The 19,526-nt window shown below is 44.0% G+C and overlaps 1 protein-coding gene across 1 annotated transcript; it reads left to right on the forward strand.

Annotated features, from left to right (window-relative positions):
* The first annotated feature begins 362 nt into the window (after positions 1-362).
* LOC127652427 (sphingosine kinase 1-like) lies at positions 363-19,154 on the forward strand. The gene is given in 6 exon segments (XM_052138583.1): positions 363-1,232; positions 11,476-11,625; positions 17,103-17,197; positions 17,269-17,384; positions 18,081-18,244; positions 18,247-19,154. Coding segments are annotated over 6 exon segments (1,716 nt in total). The 5' UTR covers positions 363-688; the 3' UTR covers positions 18,894-19,154.
* The last annotated feature ends 372 nt before the right edge of the window (positions 19,155-19,526 follow it).

Raw genomic sequence — 19,526 nt, forward strand, 5'->3', positions numbered from 1 at the left:
ACACCTGTAGTCACGAGTTTGAATCCAGGGCGTGCTGAGTGACTCCAGTCAGGTCTCCTAAGCAACCAAATTGGCCCGGTTGCTAGGGTGGGTAGAGTCACATGGGGTAACCTCCTCGTGGTCCCTATAATGTGGTTCTCGCTCTCGGTGGGGCGTGTTGTTGAGTTGTGCGTGGATGCCGCAGAGAATAGCCCGAAGCCTCCACACGCACTATGTTTCCACGGCAACGCGCTCAACAAGTCACGTGATAAGATGCACGGATTGACGGTCTCAGACGCGGAGGCAGCTGAGATTCAAAATGTTCGAAAATTCTAAATCAAGCTGCACCAAAACTCTTAATGATTTTAGACCAATTGCTCTGACATCGATTTAAATGGCAATCCTGGAAACACTAGTGAGGTCAGAACTGAGCGTGCACGTGACCACAGGCAGTTTGCCTATAGGACACACAGAGGAGTACAGGATGCTACAGTCACCCTGCTGTACTGGTTAAACACTTGGAGGAAATGGGGCTTATGCTAGACCTTTAATTGTTAATTTGTCCTCTGCTTTTAACACAATACAACCCCAAATTGGAATGTGGACAATCCTACACATACCTTGAGACAATTCTATTGCTTGGGGCCTCAGTAATCGTAAACCCGCCCCTGAGCATGATGGGACCAGACTGTTTGTCTCGGTTATTTCAATGTCATGCCGCTCTGCTGTCACTAGGGAGAGACCTTTCAACTCTCTCTCTCTCTTTCATCTGTTTAAAGGGCGTCCCGCGGCAGCTCGCACACTCACTGCAGCACTGTCCCGTCACGGGATGGATGAACCGGACGCGTCGCGTCATAATGGGGCGCTCATGCACAGGCTCTTCACGGACGCGGAGACCGGACGAGTCACATACGCGCTGAGTCTGTCGGACAGCTGCCTGACGGTCCAGAGGATCACCTCTCCCGCTTCATCATCCCGGGACACGGAGCGTCTGGACATGCGTGACTGCCTTGGGAGCCGCGCGCACCGCGGAGAGGACCACGGCGCGTACCTGTGCGCGTATTTCTACCCGTACCGGCGCCGGTGGATGGGTTGGGGTCCGGTCCGGCAGAGAGAGGAGCGTCGCTTTTGCCTCGCGCTCGACGCGAATGATGATCACGATGATGATGTGCGCGACTCGAACCTGCGCGAGGCGGAGCGGTGGGCGCGCGCCTTGCAAAACAACAGCGCGCGCTGCACCGGACACGCACACGGTGAGAAACAAACTTATAAAAGAATCAAAAACATTAAAGATCAAACCTAAATTACAACTTGTATGAATATCACTAACAAATACAGTACAAAACAAAAGTAGCATTTTCACCCGTGACGTGTTTCTCACTGTTTGTCAGGGCGGAAATGTTGAAGCATCTACAGTATTTAAATCACATTTCTGGTGAGAACTATTTTGACCTGCTAGATGACAGTCTCTTCTGACAGTTGTACTTCTAAAAGAACAAGTATTTCGGCATGGGGCCCTGAAATGCCTGTTTCTGATGTCATATAGGCGTATGAGTGCTGCGGGCACAGCATGGTATTTACAACTTACTGGCTCAGTCATACTTCATATGTGTCATTTATGAGCTTGATCCACAGCAGATGTTAATACACTATTTAACACAATACATTCATTTTCTAAGAGTTTTTCCTGTATGTGACACAGAGCTGTGATGATCTCTGTATTGGGAAGGAGCTTTCATTAATCTGCCTGCTTTGTTCATTTGATGACAGTAAAATTTGATTTACTCGACTTTTGAAAAGCTGAGATGCATTAAGATCACTTACCGTATTAAACTTCAGTGTGTAACCTACTTGCTGGGGAGAAGTGTGCTGTTACTTAACTAAGTTTATAGATTTATGGCAATAAATCCCATAGACTTACATTGAAAGAGGGACCCGAGTAATTTTTTAGAGACTGTCATAGAGACCCGAGGGTGGCCAGTATACAAAAACACCCTAGCAACCGCCCAGAACACCCTAGCAACTGCCCAAAATACCCTAGCAACTGCCCAAAACATCCTACCAACCACTTTGAACACCCTAGCATCCACCCACAGCACCCTAGCAACTGCCCAAAACACCCTACCAACCACCCAGAACAACCTAGCAACTACCCACAACACCCTAGCAACTGCCCAAAACACCCTACCAACCACTCTGAACACCCTAGCATCCACCCACAGCACCCTAGCAACTGCCCAAAACACCCTACCGACCACCCAAAACACCCTAGTAACCACCCACAAAACCCTAGCAACCACCCAGAATACCCAATCAACTGCTCAGAACACCTTAAGCAACCACCCAGAATATCTTAGCAGCCACACAAAACACCCTAGCAACTGCACAAAATACCCTACCAACCACACCCTAGGAATCACCCAGAATACCCAAGCAACCACACAGAACTCCTTAGCAACTGCCCAGAACACCTTAGCAACCACCCAGAATATCTTACCAGCCACACAGAACATCTTAACAATGGCACAGAACACCAAGAACACCATAGATACCACACTGAACTCCTAGCAATCACCCACAACACCATAGAAACTGCCCTGAATACACAAACAACCACCCAGAGAACCCTAGCAACTGCCCAGAATACTTTAGCAACCACTCAGAACACCTAGCAACTGCCTAAAACACCCTTGAAACCACCTAAACACCCTAGAAACCACACAAACACTCTAGCAACCATCCACGATGCACTAGCAACTGCCCAAAACACCATAGCAACTGCCCTGAACACCCTAGTACCCTCCCACAACACCCTAGAAACCACCCTGAATACACAAGCAACCACCCAGAACACCTATCAACCACCCAGAACAACTTAGCAACCACCCAGAACAACAAGAGGTCTTAAACCCCCGATCTCTAATGTGTTATAGTTCTAGAGTTCATGAGTGTTATAATGTGCGCTGTGAAGCATGCTTTAGGAAATGTATGCTAAATTAGTTGCAGTTATTCCAGAAGTGGATCAGAGTTCATTCTGCTGGTGCAGTGCAAAGACTGGCTGCTCGTCAACTGTGAATTGAGACGTCTCTGCTCAGCAACGTGTTCCCATGAGGAAGTGTGTATTTCTGTGTGTGTGAGTGTGTCTTTCTCTGTCAAAATAAGAAAATACCCTCAGGGTGAAAACATGTCTTAGAGAGTCACATTTTACCTCAAAATCTTCCTGTTGATATAAGAGTGAAACGTGACCTGGGCATGTTCTTGACAGGAGTGTGTGTGAGTGTGGATCTATCGTTTCTTTCTCTGAATGCTGAAAGATCCCCTAGGGTTTCATCTCCGATGGCTGTGGTGGCCTTTGACACTTGACCTCTTTCTTTGTGTCTTGATCCTGTCAGGTCACATCTGATCACAATCCCAGAAGCGTGACATGTTCTCTGTTTACTGTGGCGTTTGGCTGTACTCTAAAACAGTGTTGTGTTATTGCGTGTGTAATATAATGCTGTAGATATGGATATGGACATATAGATATGACATGCTGACAGATTGCTTTGATGCAGTTTAAGATTGTATTAAACACACACACACACACACACATGCTTATACTCAATGATGACACATGCATGTAATCCAGCTGATCGTTTAATTACATCCCATTCACTTAATTATTATTCATGAACAAGCTGTGGTTTCCGTTTATCTTGTTTTGAGGCTTTCATTTGTGATTGATTATGTTTGTTATGTGTTTAACATCAGTAATATTGCCAATGATCCATTACTAATATTCAGATTTTCTGCTCAAACACACACACACACACATATTACTGACGGTATCCACATCAGTCAGTTAATTAGTGCTGTTTGATGAGTCAATTGCTCATAGTTAGTGTTAATAAATTGAACTAACCCCAAAGTGTTAAACTAGAACAACCTAACAATCACCTACTGTAGCAACCACCCAGAACACCCTAGTAACCACCCAGAGCATCCTAACAACCACCTAACAACCCCAAAACAACCTAGTAATCCCCAGAACACGCTAACAGTCACCTAACAACCACCCTGAACACACTAGCAACTAACTAGCAATGCCATAGCAACCATTCATAAGACACTAACATCCACCTAGCAATGCCCCATCATACATCTAGAAGTAACCACCTAACAACCCCAAGAACACCCTAGTAACCACACAGAACACCCTAGAAACCACCTAGAAACACCCTAGCAACCACCCATAAAAACCCTAGCAAACACCTAACAACCCCATGAACACTCTAGTAATCAGGCAAAACACCCTAGCAACCAAGAAGCAACCACCCAGTACATCCTAGAAACCACTTAGCAACCCTATAAACAATGTAGTAATCCACCAGAACACCCTAACAATAACCTAGCAACCATACAGAACAACCTAGCAACCACCTAACATCACCAAGAACAACCTAGTAATTACCCAGAACATCCTTGCAACCACCCAAAACAGCTAAGCAACCATATAACAACCCTATGAACACTGTAGTAATCACCCACAACTCCCAAGCAACCAATAAGAAACTTAATAACCATTAATAACCACCCAGAACAACCTAGCAACCACCTATAACCACCTAAGGGGGTTCGTGGAGATTCTGGGGCCCCCCTAGCTTTTTGAGTTATTAATAATAAAAACAAAAAGTGCATATGCTTTCTTATATACAGAGAACTTTCCTGACCCATGATTATTTTTATTTTTATTTCTTTGATTATTTATCTTCTTTATCTTATTTTATGTATTTATAAGTGTTGGATTATATGAACACCACAGAACCACCTAGCAATGCATTAGCAACTAAATAAAACACCATAGCAACGACCTAATAACCCCAAGTACACCATAGTAATCATCTAGAACACCCTCTAACCCACTCAGAATATCCTAACAATCACCTAAAAACCACAAGGACACCATTGTAATCAGCCACAACATCCTAGCAACCACTAAGCAACCACCAAGAACATCCTTGAAAACACCTAACAATCGCAATAATGCCCTAGCATCCACCCAGAACAGCCTAGAAACCACATAACAACCCCAAAAAATACTCTAGTAATCATCCACAACACCTTAGCAACCACCTAACAACCCCAGTAATCCACCAGAACACCCTAACAATAAACAACACACTAGCAACCACCTAGCAATGCCTTAGCAATCAAAAAATACACCATAGCAACAACCTAACAACCCCAAGAATGCCCTACTAATCACCCAGAACACCCTAGAAACCACATATTAATCCCCTAGCATCCAACTAGAACAGCCTAGAAATCAACCAACAACCCCAAAAATACTCTAGTAATCATCCACAACTCCCAAAAGAACATAGTAATCCACCAGAACACCCTGACAATCACCTAGCAACCACCCAAAACAACCTAGTAACCACATAGCAATGCCTTAGCAACCAACCAAAACACCCTAGCAACCACCCAGAACATCCTAGAAACCACAAGCAATGGCCTAGCAACCACCTAGAACAGCATAGCAACCACCTAACAACCCAAAGTATGCCCTAGCAATCACCTAAGAACCTCAAAACAACCTAGTAATCCCCCAGAACACCCTAAAAATCACCTAACAACCACCCAGAAGCATCTGTGAGACCATGAGCAGGTGACATTATCTTCGTCCCCACAGAGAGAGAGAGTTTCCAGCTGAACTCAGGGTCAAACAAGTCAACAACACAAACAAGAGCCATTAGGACTGCCCTTACCGAGAGTTCTGGCAAACCCCTGTAGCATTTCAGGAGAATCATCTGAGAAGCGAAGTCTCTATTTGCGCTCCATTTAATCTCATTGCTGTCTAGGAGAACCAGCTGAGATATTAGAGATATAATTTGCCATTGTTTTCTTTCATATGTGTACCTCTCCTGCATAAAAGTAATTTCGTAATTTCACGATGAATGTTTTGCATTTTATTCAGCATTTAAGACCAGGTCAAATAGATTTTAACTCAAAGAATGGATGTCTTTCTTCATCTGTCAATAACTCTGGGGCTCTTGACTGTAAAAGATGTCGTTTCAGCTGTTGAATGATGTTTCGAGCTCTGGCGTTGTTGGCAAATTCATCACTCATAGTGATGACAAATTCATCACTCAAAGACACGCTAATAATTGATCATTCTGCTTCTAAAACGGTAAAAGTAAGACAACAGGTTCATTTTTGACTCAAGTTGTTTTGTGATTTTTCAGCCGTTTCAGCTGAGAGTCATAATTTAAAATGATACTGTGATGAGGAGGAGGGCTTGGTTGGGCCGAACGATGGACACCCGGTGCTGAATCAGCCCAATCAGCCCAGATGGGGATATAATGGAGCCGGGGACGCCAGTTCGAGAGAGAGAGACAGATGCACAAAGTTGTGTGTGTGTGTCAGTTTTATGTTATGTTTAAGTTCTGTTGTGTTATTAAACATTTACGTTGACTGCTCAGACAGTTACTGCTCCTACTTGCCCATCTTGTGAATCCGTTCCATTGGTGCCAATACCCGGGAAGGAGGAGGGATGCGCTGTCGGAGAGCCCTTGCTGCTGATGGAGGGTCACGACGGCGAGGAGGTATGGTCATGTGGCACTGGAGCGGTTTGCCAGAAGGCGGATGAGGCGCTGCCATCCGCCAGGAAGCGAAGGAGCTGCTGCCAGCCGCCATGGGGCAGAGCAGCCGCTGCTGTCCGCCAGGAGATGGAGGAGCTGTCTGCAGCTGTCAGGAGGCGGAGGATCCTGCTGCTGCCAGCCGCCATGGGGAAGAGGAGCCGCTGCGGTCCGCCAGGAAGCGGAGGAGCTGTCTGCAGCTGCCAGGAGGTGGAGGAGCTGCTGAAATCTGCCTGGAGGCGGAGGATCCTGCTGCTGGCTGCCAGGAGACGAAGGAGCCGCTGCCGGCTGCCAGGGGGCGGAGGAGCCTTTGACATCTTCCGGGAGGCAGAAGAGCCCACTGCCGTCCACCAGGACACGAGGTCCAGTGCCATCGCTTGGCATCACGGAGCACCGCTGCACAGCTGACTAGCTGACTAAAACCAGTTGACAGCATGTTCGGGGACTGGGGAGCCAGGTTTTCTTTCTCCTTTCTCTCTCTCTCTCTCTCCCTCTCTATGTCTCTCCCGCTTGCTCTTTCCCTCTCCCCTCATACTACTCAGATTTCCAGGAGGCGGGGAAGACCAGCCAGTGGAAGGATGGCCAAAAGGCCAACACCTCCCCTCCATGAAGGTAGTGGGGGTGTAAGTCAGGCCGGAGGTTTCCCCGTCATGAATCAGGCATTGGCCGGGCCGTAACGATGGACACCAAATGCAAATGTGTGACGAAAAACACAAGCATGTCATTTTGTGGTGCTTCTATGACACTTTCAGCCAAGTGGAGGGCATTGGCGGCTCAGTGGTTGAGGCTCAGGGTTATTGACCAGAAGGTCGGGGGTTCAAACCCAGCACCACCAAGATGCCACTGTTGGGCCCTTGAGCAAGACACTTAACTCCTGGTTGCTCCGGGGGGATTGTCCCTGTAATAACTGCACTGTAAGTCGCTTTGGATAAAAGCGTCTGCCAAATGCATAAATGTAAATGTAATGTGTCGACATGTGTGCTCCTCAAGACTCGTACCCTATCCTAACCCTGCCTTTATATCACAAGTGCAACGCTCTTCAGTTGAGCCACATTTCATCAGACTCAAACAAGCTTGTAAATGTAGTTGATCATGTAATGCAAACGTTAAAATAAGTCATGCACTATAGCGCTATGTAGAGGTGAAAGTCTTTGCACGGTTATTATTGTTGCTCTTTAGTGAACAATGGCAGTGTTTTACCGAGTGTAAGATTTAAAAATTGTCTGAAGTTTAATTTCAAGGCTGTGTGGTTCCCGGTAATGACACTTTGAAAGAGCGCTAGAGTGCTAATTAGAGTTCGTTAGGGTAAATCTTTCATTTTATCTTCGCATTTTAATCCGTCTCATTCTGAGATCAGTGATAATGATCGCTGTGGGGGTTTATTCAGTCTCAGAAACTCAGAGTATGTGTGTGTGTGTGGATGTGTGAATGAATGAATCCTCATCCTGGTGTGTGTTTTGCCGTGACAGAGAGCTGTTGTGTGCTGGCGGGTGAGAGCAGGGTTTCTTTGCTGTGCCAGCTTCTCTCTGAAAGGTGGCATTCATCAGTGTATGTGCGCTGGCTGGGCACAGCACCCTCAGAAGCTAACTGCAGCCCTGTCTGTCTCAATGGGGGATTCTGGGAGGTGATAGAACCGTCTGCTACTCATTGTTTGAAGATTAAATCCACAGGAAGTGACCTGAGATCATTTACTCAAGCAATAAGCAGCCCCGAATGGAATCAGTGGCTTTTTCTTGAATTTTTTGCATTTATTTTGGGGGGAAATCTTTGTAATGGAGCTGATTAATTCTAATTTCCATGTGAGTCGGCAAAAATTATCGTAATTAATCATGTATTTGGACCATAATATAAAATATTCCTACCACCTGTTTTCAGCAGGGGGCAGTAAGCAATACTCCAAAATAATTAATTAAATAATAAATTAATTGGGACAAATTCGATCAATTCATGTAATTTCTTCGATTAACAATTTTAAGCAATTGACAGCCCTACTAATTACATTTATTATTAATAATAATAATCACTATAAATTAAATATACTTTGCCAAGTAAAATATACTTTAGAATATGATCAATTAATTTATATTTTTTTCCCCCAATCTGTAATGCCCAATTCCCAATGCGCTCTAAGTCCTCGTGGTGACGTAGTGACTCGCCTCAATCCGGGTGGCGGAGGATGAATCTCAGTTGCCTCCATGTCTGAAACCGTCAATCAGCGCATCTTATCATGTGACTTGTTGAGCACATTACCGTGGAGAAGTAGCGTGTGTGAAGGCTTCACGCTATTCCCCGCAGCATCCACACACAACTCACCACACGCCCCACCAAGAGCGAGAACCACATTATAGCGACCACGAGGAGGTTACCCCATGTGACTCTACCCTCCCTAGCAACCGGGCCATTTTGGTTCCTTAGGAGACCTGACTGGAGTCACTCAGCACGCCCTGGATTCAAACTCACGACTCCAGGTGTTATAGTCAGCATCTTTACTCGCTGAGATACTCAAGCCCCAGTTGGTCGGTCTTTAAATATTTATAAGTTATTGTTACAGGTTCAAAAACATCACAAAACAGAAGAAGCTGCACTTTTCTGCTCCATGCTTCAACTATAGGTAAACCTAATTATTTCATAACAGTCAAAAATATTCCCCGTAATAATAAAAAACATGTAACGTAAGGCAACAGTGCCTGCCCACTTTTCCAGCCATTTTTTCCCATTCATATTTTCCATAGGGATTTCATAAAGTCGTTAAGCCATGTTGTAAGCCATGAACCAAAGCAACCAGCTCCAATGTGAATCACAACAGTACAAACTTTGATTTGAAGCTAAAAAAAAGACAAATTTGACAAATTTGACAAAAAGGTACAAGACTGTGTACTTCATGTCTTTAATGAGGGAATGAACTACAATCCCATGAAGCATTGCAAATTACGTAATCAATAACAATAAAGTCAAGTTTACTGCAAAATATTCAGACATTTACAAACGGGAGAGCGACTCGACTGCATCATTCATGGGAGTATGCGGTCGCTGCAAAGCACTTTTGCTGCACATTGCTCGCTGTGATTCTCTGATTGGTGGATCTCTCTTCAGGATTATGGGTAGTGTAGTTCTTCACACTTTTTTAAAATGAAGTTGAAATAATGTGGACTGAAACATATCGATTAACAACCTCAGAGTTCACAGTAGTTCTGTCTTCAAATGTTTATAAGTTCATTGTTAATGATCGGTTTCCCTATAGAGAAAATAAATGGGATTTTAACTACTTGAACCAGACAGTTGCACTCTATTGTACTATTCTGACTATTCCTGTACATAGTTTAGTGTTTTGTGAGCAAGTACATGATAAATAACCAAACCTGATCATGAATCACTGGTGCTCTGCTATTGAGGAAACACCACATTAATTAAAGGAGCTTCACAATGTTTGCCTTTTGTCAAAGTTAATAAAAGCTGTCGTCTTTCCTCCGGAAGAGGAGGTGAGGTGTTCCTCACCTGGTGTTTCTAAATCCTAAAATAGCTTCATCACTCAATTCTGTCAATTCTGTTGCTGTCATAATCCGTGAAGGGTTTGCACACTGGGTGTTAAAGATCTCACCTGTCATCTAGAACAGCCCCACGCATAAACCGCTCTCTGGTAAACAAGTCCTTCCTGCTGAACCAGATCACTCATGCACCCGTCCCTCGAGAAACTGAGGCCAAATGCTGCTGTAACATCAAACCTGTCAGCTTCATGCACTTACATCAAAATACAAACTCTTTAGCATCTGTTTGTAAACTTTAGCGCTGCATCCTGAAGGGTCTTTTTCTTGCTGTGTTTGTGAAACAGAAAACCTCTTAAAAGATGTCAAATTACATTTTCACAACCCAATTAAAACCTCTCGCTGCACAGATTGGAAAATGATTTTGGACGACATAATCTGCTCTGTTGGGCCTTTAGAGAGACCAGATTGACAATTCCTGAATCGTAATCCAGAGTCCAAAATTAACACTCACCAAGTGCCTTCAATTTGCTGTAACTTTATTTATAATGGCAATTAAATACATAATATATGTTTACAGTCAACATGAATTCAATACTGACCCTATTTACTTCCTTTATACTTCATATTCCTGTTCTTATTGTGCACAATTTGTTGGTGGCCATTATTATAAAAAATTTATATTTATTTTTGGGTTTATGTCACAAATGATTAAATGCAAATGATTCATATTTTTGAGACGTTACAGACATTACATCAGACATTTGCATAATTTATTCTGATTCTAAGTATCGTCCAATCACTATCAACCATGTTATAATAAAATGATCCATTATAAATGGTGAATCTATGCACTGATGATCATTGTCCCAAGTGTGTCAAACATGTTGAGTGTCCAAACATCATCTGCAGCCTGAAACTGAACTTTAGATCAGATTTTAGGAGTGAACACACTTAGCTGCATAGAGAGATATAGGATGCTCCCTTGCTCCCTATTTAGTGCATGACTTAACCTCCAGTGTGCTGTCTGTCTGCACTGGTCTCAGAACAGTTATAGAGAGCTATAGGATGCTCCCTTGCTCCCTATTTAGTGCATGACTTAACCTCCAGTGTGCTGTCTGTCTGCACTGGTCTCAGAACAGTTATAGGAGAGCTATAGGATGCTCCCTATTTAGTGCAAGACTTAACCTCAAGTGTGCTGTCTGTCTGCACTGGTCTCAGAACAGTTATAGGAGAGCTATAGGATGCTCCCTTGCTCCCTATTTAGTGCAAGACTTGGACCTATTTAGTAATAATCGTTTCAAGATGACAGATGTTCTCAATTCTCACGTCATTCCTAGTTGTGGCAAATAATGAATTACCTGTCTCTCTCTCTCTCTCTCTCTCTCTCTCAGGTGTGTCCTTCTCAGAGGTACGTCATTCATGTGGCGTGATGGTATTGGTCAATCCTCAAAGTGGGCGGGGCCAAGCAATGGCGCTATACAATGGGCACATTCAACGCATGCTAACCGAGGCAGATATACCTCATACACTCGTCATAACAGGTCTGTACAACACACACACATGCACTCGCGCACACACACTCACACACACACACACAAACTCACATGCACACACACACTCACACACACACACACACACTCACACACACACACACACACACACACAAACTCGCATGCACACACACACTCACACGCACTCACACAGACACACGCACGCACTCACACACACACTCGCATGCACACACACACATGCACGCACTCACTCACACTCACACACACACACACACACACACACACACACTCACACACACATACTCACATGCACACTCTCACACACACACACTCACATGCACACACACACATGCACTCACACGCACACAGACACATGCACGCACTCACTCACACACATACACACTCACACACACACTCACACACACACCCACATTCACACACACAAACACACACTCACAATCATACTCACACACACACACACATTCACAAACACACACACACACATTCACACGCACACACACACACATTCACACACACAAACACACACACACATTCACACCCACACACACACACACACACATTCACACATTCACAAACACACACACACACACACATTCACATGCACACACACACACACACACACACACGCACTCACACACACACACAGCTGTGTGTGAACACATTTCACAAATACAGAGAGATCAGGCCGTACACACACACCCAATGAATCATTCGTTTAGATTAATTGCATGAGATTATGTATTATTATGGCAGTAATAAATCATCTTCCTGCTGAAAGACAGCTTAAACCATCCTTAACTGGTTTGCTGGTCTCCCAACCTGGCCTGTTTGCTGGTTTTAGAGGGGTTTTGGGGTCTTTACAGCTGGTCAGGTTGGGAATCCATCTGAAGACCATCTTAAACCAGCTAAAACTATCAACACATAAATCTGATGCACACACTGTAACGGTAGTCAGCTGGTAGAGAGCTGTGCAGTGTGTAAACCTCACTCCCCTGGCCTCAAGAGGTGCACTAGCGACTGATGCTAGGGGCTGTAGCCTTTAGCCTCCTTGTTAGCATGCCTGCCTCCCATGCTGGATAACTTTGTATTTTGGCTTTGCTATATACAACACATAGTTTAAATTACAAATTTTTTCAATCGCTAACAAGTGCTTACCCATACTTCAGATACTTTTTCTAAACTCTTAACACAGACTCGACACCTACAAAACACAATTGGCCAAATGGATCATTTTCTTCTCCAAAACACATTTTGTTAAATACATACTAACTCTTCATTTCAAAATAGAACATATCTTTCTCTGCTCACACTAACTTTACCAAAACACTGGAAATCTGACTCCAAATGAAATTATTCTGTCAAAGAATAACACTTGTTTTCACTTCACAAGGTACATGCAGTCAATCAAAGTACACCAGGTTTAAAAATACTGGCTATTGTTGACATTACAAAAACTGCATAGACTTTTATGTTTCAGTTTTACAGGTATTTACATGCAAAACATGCAATCCACCGTTTTTACACTGAATTTCTTGGTTGGGAACTGTATGTCCACATGTACAGTAATGTTCACATTCAAAAGCATTCCAGTAAAAAGCAACGTTTTTCCTTTACTGTTTACTACAGGAGGTACAGTAGAAACATGGTATGATAGAACAGAAAACATTTTACAGTATTGCTTACAGTGAACAAAATATCCATGAAACACACAAGAGTATTCTGAACAAAAAACAACAGCATAAAGCCCAGATAAAAAGGGGGGGAACTAAAAAAAGCAGAAAATTACTGCATCTCTCACTGCATCTCTCACTGCTCCTGCATCTCTCACTGCATCTCTCACTGCTCCTGCACCTCTCACTGCGTCTCTCACAGCTCCTGCACCTCTTACTGCACCTCTCACTGCTCCTCTCACTGCTCCTGCACCTCTCACTGCATCTCTCACTGCTCCTGCTCCTCTCACTGCTCCTCTCACTGCTCTTGCTCCTCTCACTGCATCTCTCACTGCATCTCTCACTGCTCCTGCACCTCTCACTGCATCTCTCACTGCTCCTGCACCTCTCACTGCATCTCTCACTGCTCCTGCACCTCTCACTGCATCTCTCACTGCTCCTGCACCTCTTACTGCATCTCTCACTGCATCTCTCACTGCTCCTGCACCTCTCACTGCATCTCTCACTGCTCCTGCACCTCTCACTGCATCTCTCACTGCTCCTGCACCTCTCACTGCATCTCTCACTGCTCCTGCTCCTCTCACTGCATCTCTCACTGCATCTCTCACTGCTCCTGCACCTCTCACTGCATCTCTCACTGCTCCTGCACCTCTCACTGCATCTCTCACTGCTCCTGCACCTCTCACTGCATCTCTCACTGCATCTCTCACTGCTCCTGCACCTCTCACTGCATCTCTCACTGCTCCTGCACCTCTCACTGCATCTCTCACTGCATCTCTCACTGCTCCTGCACCTCTCACTGCATCTCTCACTGCTCCTGCACCTCACTGCATCTCACTGCATCTCTCACTGCATCTCTCACTGCTCCTGCATCCTCTCACTGCATCTCTCACTGCTCCTGCACCTCTCACTGCATCTCTCACTGCTCCTGCACCTCTCACTGCATCTCTCACTGCATGCTCCTCACTGCATCTCTCACTGCTCCTGCACCTCTCACTGCATCTCTCACTGCTCCTGCACCTCTCACTGCATCTCTCACTGCATCTCTCACTGCATCTCTCACTGCATCTCATGCTCACTGCATCTCTCACTGCATCTCTCACTGCTCCTGCATCATCTCACTGCATCTCTCACTGCTCCTGCTCACTGCATCTCACTGCATCTCTCACTGCTCCTGCACCTCTCACTGCATCTCTCACTGCTCCTGCTCCTCTCACTGCATCTCTCACTGCTCCTGCACCTCTCACTCACTGCATCTCTCACTGCTCCTGCTCCTCTCACTGCATCTCTCACTGCTCACTGCATCTCTCACTGCATCTCTCACTGCATCTCTCACTGCTCCTGCACCTCTCACTGCATCTCTCACTGCATCTCTCACTGCATCTCTCACTGTCTCACTGCATCCTCTCACTGCATCTCTCACTGCATCTCTCACTGTTCCTGCTCCTCTCACTGCATCTCTCACTGCTCCTGCACCTCTCACTGCATCTCTCACTGCATCTCTCACTGCTCTTGCTCCTCTCACTGCATCTCTCACTGCATCTCTCACTGCTCATGCACCTCTCACTGCATCTCTCACTGGGCCTGCCCTTCTCCCTGGGCCCCTTGCTCTTACTCTTCCTCATCCAGACATTACAGTGTTTGTCTTTTTCTGTTTCTGTTTCCAAAAACATCATTCCTCAAAGTTCTCCTTTTACTGTATAAGTGTCAATGTAATAGAAAAAAATAACCCCTGCCACTGAGTCTAAGCCAGACTGGAATCAGTTGTGGTTGGCCCAATTTACCCAACATAAATCAGCTGTGTGTATATAAATCAGGTATAGCTTGTCTGTTAAGAAAATGTAAGCATTGTGGAAATGTGTTCACTGACAGCATATTGTGTGAAAACGACATGAAATGTGTGAATGGTATGGCCACAAAAGACCGATGCTGTGCTAATTGTGTTTAGAGTTTTGATAATGTGACAACAGGTTGGACAAACGCTTGTTAGTGACTGAAAAAAACTGTAATTTAATCTGACTGATCTCAGTTCAGAAGACTCTGTGCTGTCAGTAAAGGTGACAGCACAGAGTGACAGAACAACAGAACTCATGTGACAGAACAACATAGTGCTGATCACAGCGGAGTTTGCCTTTGGGAGAAACACCACCAAACCAATGGTGAGAAACCGCATTAAGTTTTTACACTGAAACCTGTTTGAGTGAACAGTCTGTAGATTCATCCGATATGACATTTAATAATATTTGAGTGGTTTATCACGAAACGGCACGCTGTTAAACACTATGCACACTAATGTGTACATGTTTGAATTCCGCTCAGAACGGGTCGAATAGGCCCGGTTACACTCATGTTCACAGTTCTGTTATGTTTCAGTATGGAGCTTGTAGCCTCAAATATAAAACACACAATTAGTGACATATGACTGAAAACAGCAGCAGAAGAGCAGTACATTACTACAACAGTGGAAGAGATGCTGACAGACTGACATAGAGAACATGAACTCTCAATAACCTACTACACATGAGAGAGAGAGAAGAGAGAGAGAGAGAGATGAGAGAGAGAGATGAGAGAGAGAGAGAGTGAGTGTGTGAGAGAGAGATGAGAGAGCGATGGGGGAGGATGTGAGTTTGTGTTTGTTGTGTGTGTGTGTGTGTGTGTGTGTGTGAGTGTGTGTGTGTGTGTGTGTGTGTGTGTGTGTGTGTGTGTGTGTGTGTGTGTGTGTGTGTTTATCAGAATCAGAATCAGCTTTATTGCCAAGTATGCTCACACATACAAGGAATTTGTCTTGGTGACAGAAGCTTCCAGTCTACAACAATACAAACAATACCTTATTTATGTATTTCAATGCATGTGTTTGTGTGTAGTGTGTTTGTTTGTGTGTTTTTGTGTGTGTGTGTGTGTGTGTGTGTGTGTGTGTGTGTTTGTGTGTGAGTGTGTTTGTTTGTTTGTTTTTGTGTGTGTGTGTGTGTGTTTGTGTGTGAGTGTGTTTGTGTGTGAGTGTGTGTTTGAGTTTGTGTGTGAGTGTGTTTGAGTGTGTTTGTGTGTGAGAGTGTGTTTGTGTGTGAGTGTGTGTTTGTGTGTGTGTGTTTGTGTGTGTGTGTGTGTGTGAGTGTGTTTGTGTGAGAGTGTGTTTGTGTGTGAGTGTGTTTGTTTGTGTGTAGTGTGTGTGTATGTGAGTGTGTGTGTGTGAGTGTATGTGTTGTGTGTGAGTGTGTGTTTGTGTGTAGTGTGTGTGTGTGTGAGGTGTGTGTGTGTGTGTGTGTGTGTGTGTGTGTGTGTGTGTGTGTGTGTGTGTGTATGTGTGTGTGTGTGAGTGTGTTTGTGTGTGAGTGTGTGTTTGTGTGTGAGTGTGTGTTTGTGTGTGAGTGTGTGTGTGAGTGTGTTTGTGTGTGAGTGTGTGTTTGTGTGTTGTGTGTGAGTGTGTGTGAGTGTGTGTTTGAGTGTGTGTTTGTGAGTGTGTGTTTGTGTGTGTGTTTGTTAGTGTGTGTTTGTGAGTGTGTGTTTGTGTGTGAGTGTGTGTGTGAGTGTGTTTGTTTGTGTGTTTTTGAATTGAATTGATCCTGACAAAAGAAATGAGCGCCACATCATAATGATAAATGTAACTGTTTTGTGTTGTTTATCGTTTTGCTGTAAAAGTTTTTGTTGCATCTCGTGGCTTTATTATAAGAGATGTGTGTGTGTGCGCTCTGTGGTTAATGTACCTGAGAGAATCTGTGCTCAAATAAAAGTCCATTAGCTGATGTTCTTTGTGCTGCTGCTCATGAGATTGTGTTTCAGATCAGTCATAAATCTGTTTCTCTTGTCTGATCTGTGCAGAACGTCAGAATCACGCTCGGGATCTTGTGAGGAGTGCCGACCTGACGCAGTGGAGCGCTGTAGTTATTCTCTCTGGAGACGGACTGCTCTTTGAGGTGTGTACTGACCGCTTCTGTCCATGTGTGTGTGTCCGGTCAGCTTATGGAGGTGTGTGTTTGTTGTGTAGGTGATTAACGGTCTAATGGACAGAGAGGATTGGGAAAAGGCCATTCAAACTCCAGTGGGAATTCTGCCCGGAGGTTCAGGGAATGCGCTGGCTGCATCTGTACATCACTACACACGGTGAGCACTCTCCATAACACACTGATCCAGGATCAAGAGTGTTCTTCCCTATTTAAAGCAGTTTAAGTGGTTCCGTTTGTTATTTCTCTAAACTTTGAATAGTCATTACTGCAGCGAACTTAGAACTGGTAAAGAAGACATGGGGTTAGAGGTCAAAGGTTAGGGGTCAGGGGTTAAACATGCTCACACTGATTGAGTCATTTCTATTCATGAAACTCCAGACAGCAGCAGGACATTCATCAGAGGAAATGATGAAACTCCAGAGGATAGACTAAGAATAATGAATGGGTTAAATCTGTCCATACCCTCTCTCATAAAGTGTTTGTTTGACAGTTATTTGTTATCGAAAAACGAGCGTCCCCTGCTGGTACATTACACAACTACATATTCATGACTGTAAACAAACAACAATTTCACAAAGTGATGAAACTGACCACATTGTTTGTGTTCAGCTGTAGATGAGTTTAACATGATCTAGTTTTACATTTATATGAGTTAACACGAGGAGGTTACCACATGTGACTCTACCCTCCCTAGCAACCGGGCCAATTTGGTTGCTAAGGAGACCTGACTTGATTGATAGTCAACGTCAATACTCGCTGAGATACCCAGACCCCCTTTATTACCATATTATAGAACATATAGTTTTGTCTTTGACCTGGTTTACCAACAGATCTGTGTGTGTTCCCTCTGTAGGGCGTCTCCAGTGTGGGGTGAAGATCTGTTGCTCAGCTGTGGGTTTGTACTCTGTAAGGGTCTGACCTCCAAACTGGACCTCATCTCCATCCAATTGTCCTCTGGCCGTCGTCTGTTCTCCTTCCTTGCAATCGCCTGGGGCTTCATAGCCGATGTAGACATCGAGGCGAGCAGTTCCGACTTATAGGAGCGTATCGCTTTTTACTGAGCACGCTGGTCCGAATCACCTCGCTACGGATCTACCAGGGCAAACTGGCATACCTCCCTTTTGAAGAGGAGTCGGAATCTAAGGCTGCGTCTTCTACTACCCCTGGTTCCTCATCGAAAACACAACAGACTCTTGATAATCAAACGCCTAACAACTGCACTGAGTGTAGTAATGCTGAACAAACCTCAACGGACTCGGTTGACCAACTAGTTGACCATCTTCTCGTACCCCTGGACCAGCCCGTCCCTCAAGATTGGACGGTTGTTGAAGAGCAAGACTTCGTCCTGGTAATAGCGATGTTCCAGTCGCACCTGGGCGAGGATCTGCTGGCGGCTCCGGACGCTTGTGCGGACGACGGATTGATTCACCTGTTCTACGTGACGGCCGGTATCTCTCGCCCGACTTTGCTCAGACTGTTCCGGGCCATGCAGAACGGCACACACCTGGACTGTGGCTGCCCGCACTTGGTGTACCGGCGGGCGAGAGCTCTGAGACTGGAGCCGTTGACCCGGTCGGGCGTCATCACAGTGGACGGAGAACAGGTGGAATATGGGCCCATACAAGCACAGGTGCACAGAGGAGTGGCCAGACTCATTGCTGGATGACCTTTGACCTTATAGCACAGTTTACAGCTCAACCTCATTTGAGTAACTTATTTTAAGTGATTTGTTTTTAAATACCTTTAAATGAAGCACTATAGAACAGCACAATCTGACGGGTTGGGGTTAAACTTGAATTCAATATGGGTTTTTTATTATTAATTGTACTTGGGTTAATCTCATGAAGACATTAAATCAACAGAGAAATTATACGGTAACATTTACAATAAGGTTGTGTTTGTTAACATGAACTAACAATTAACAAACTTTTACAGCACTTTTAAGCATTATAATAATATGAGTAATATTAAATAATAATGTTATAAATATTACTAATATTACTAAATATGTTATTAAACAGTATAATAATATTAGTAATATGTAATAGTAATATTATACATTAATAATATTACTAAACATTATTAAACATTATAATAATATTAGTAATATTTAATAATAATATTATATTAATAAATATTATTATTAAACATGATAATAATATGAATAGTATTTAATAATATTATTATACATATTAATAGTATTACTAAATATTATTAAACATTATATTAATATGAGTAATATTAAATAATAATATTAGAAATATTACCAATATTACTAAATATGTTATAATAATATTAA

Source organism: Xyrauchen texanus, chromosome 12 (genome assembly GCF_025860055.1).
Source record: "Xyrauchen texanus isolate HMW12.3.18 chromosome 12, RBS_HiC_50CHRs, whole genome shotgun sequence".
Lineage (NCBI taxonomy): Eukaryota > Metazoa > Chordata > Actinopteri > Cypriniformes > Catostomidae > Xyrauchen > Xyrauchen texanus.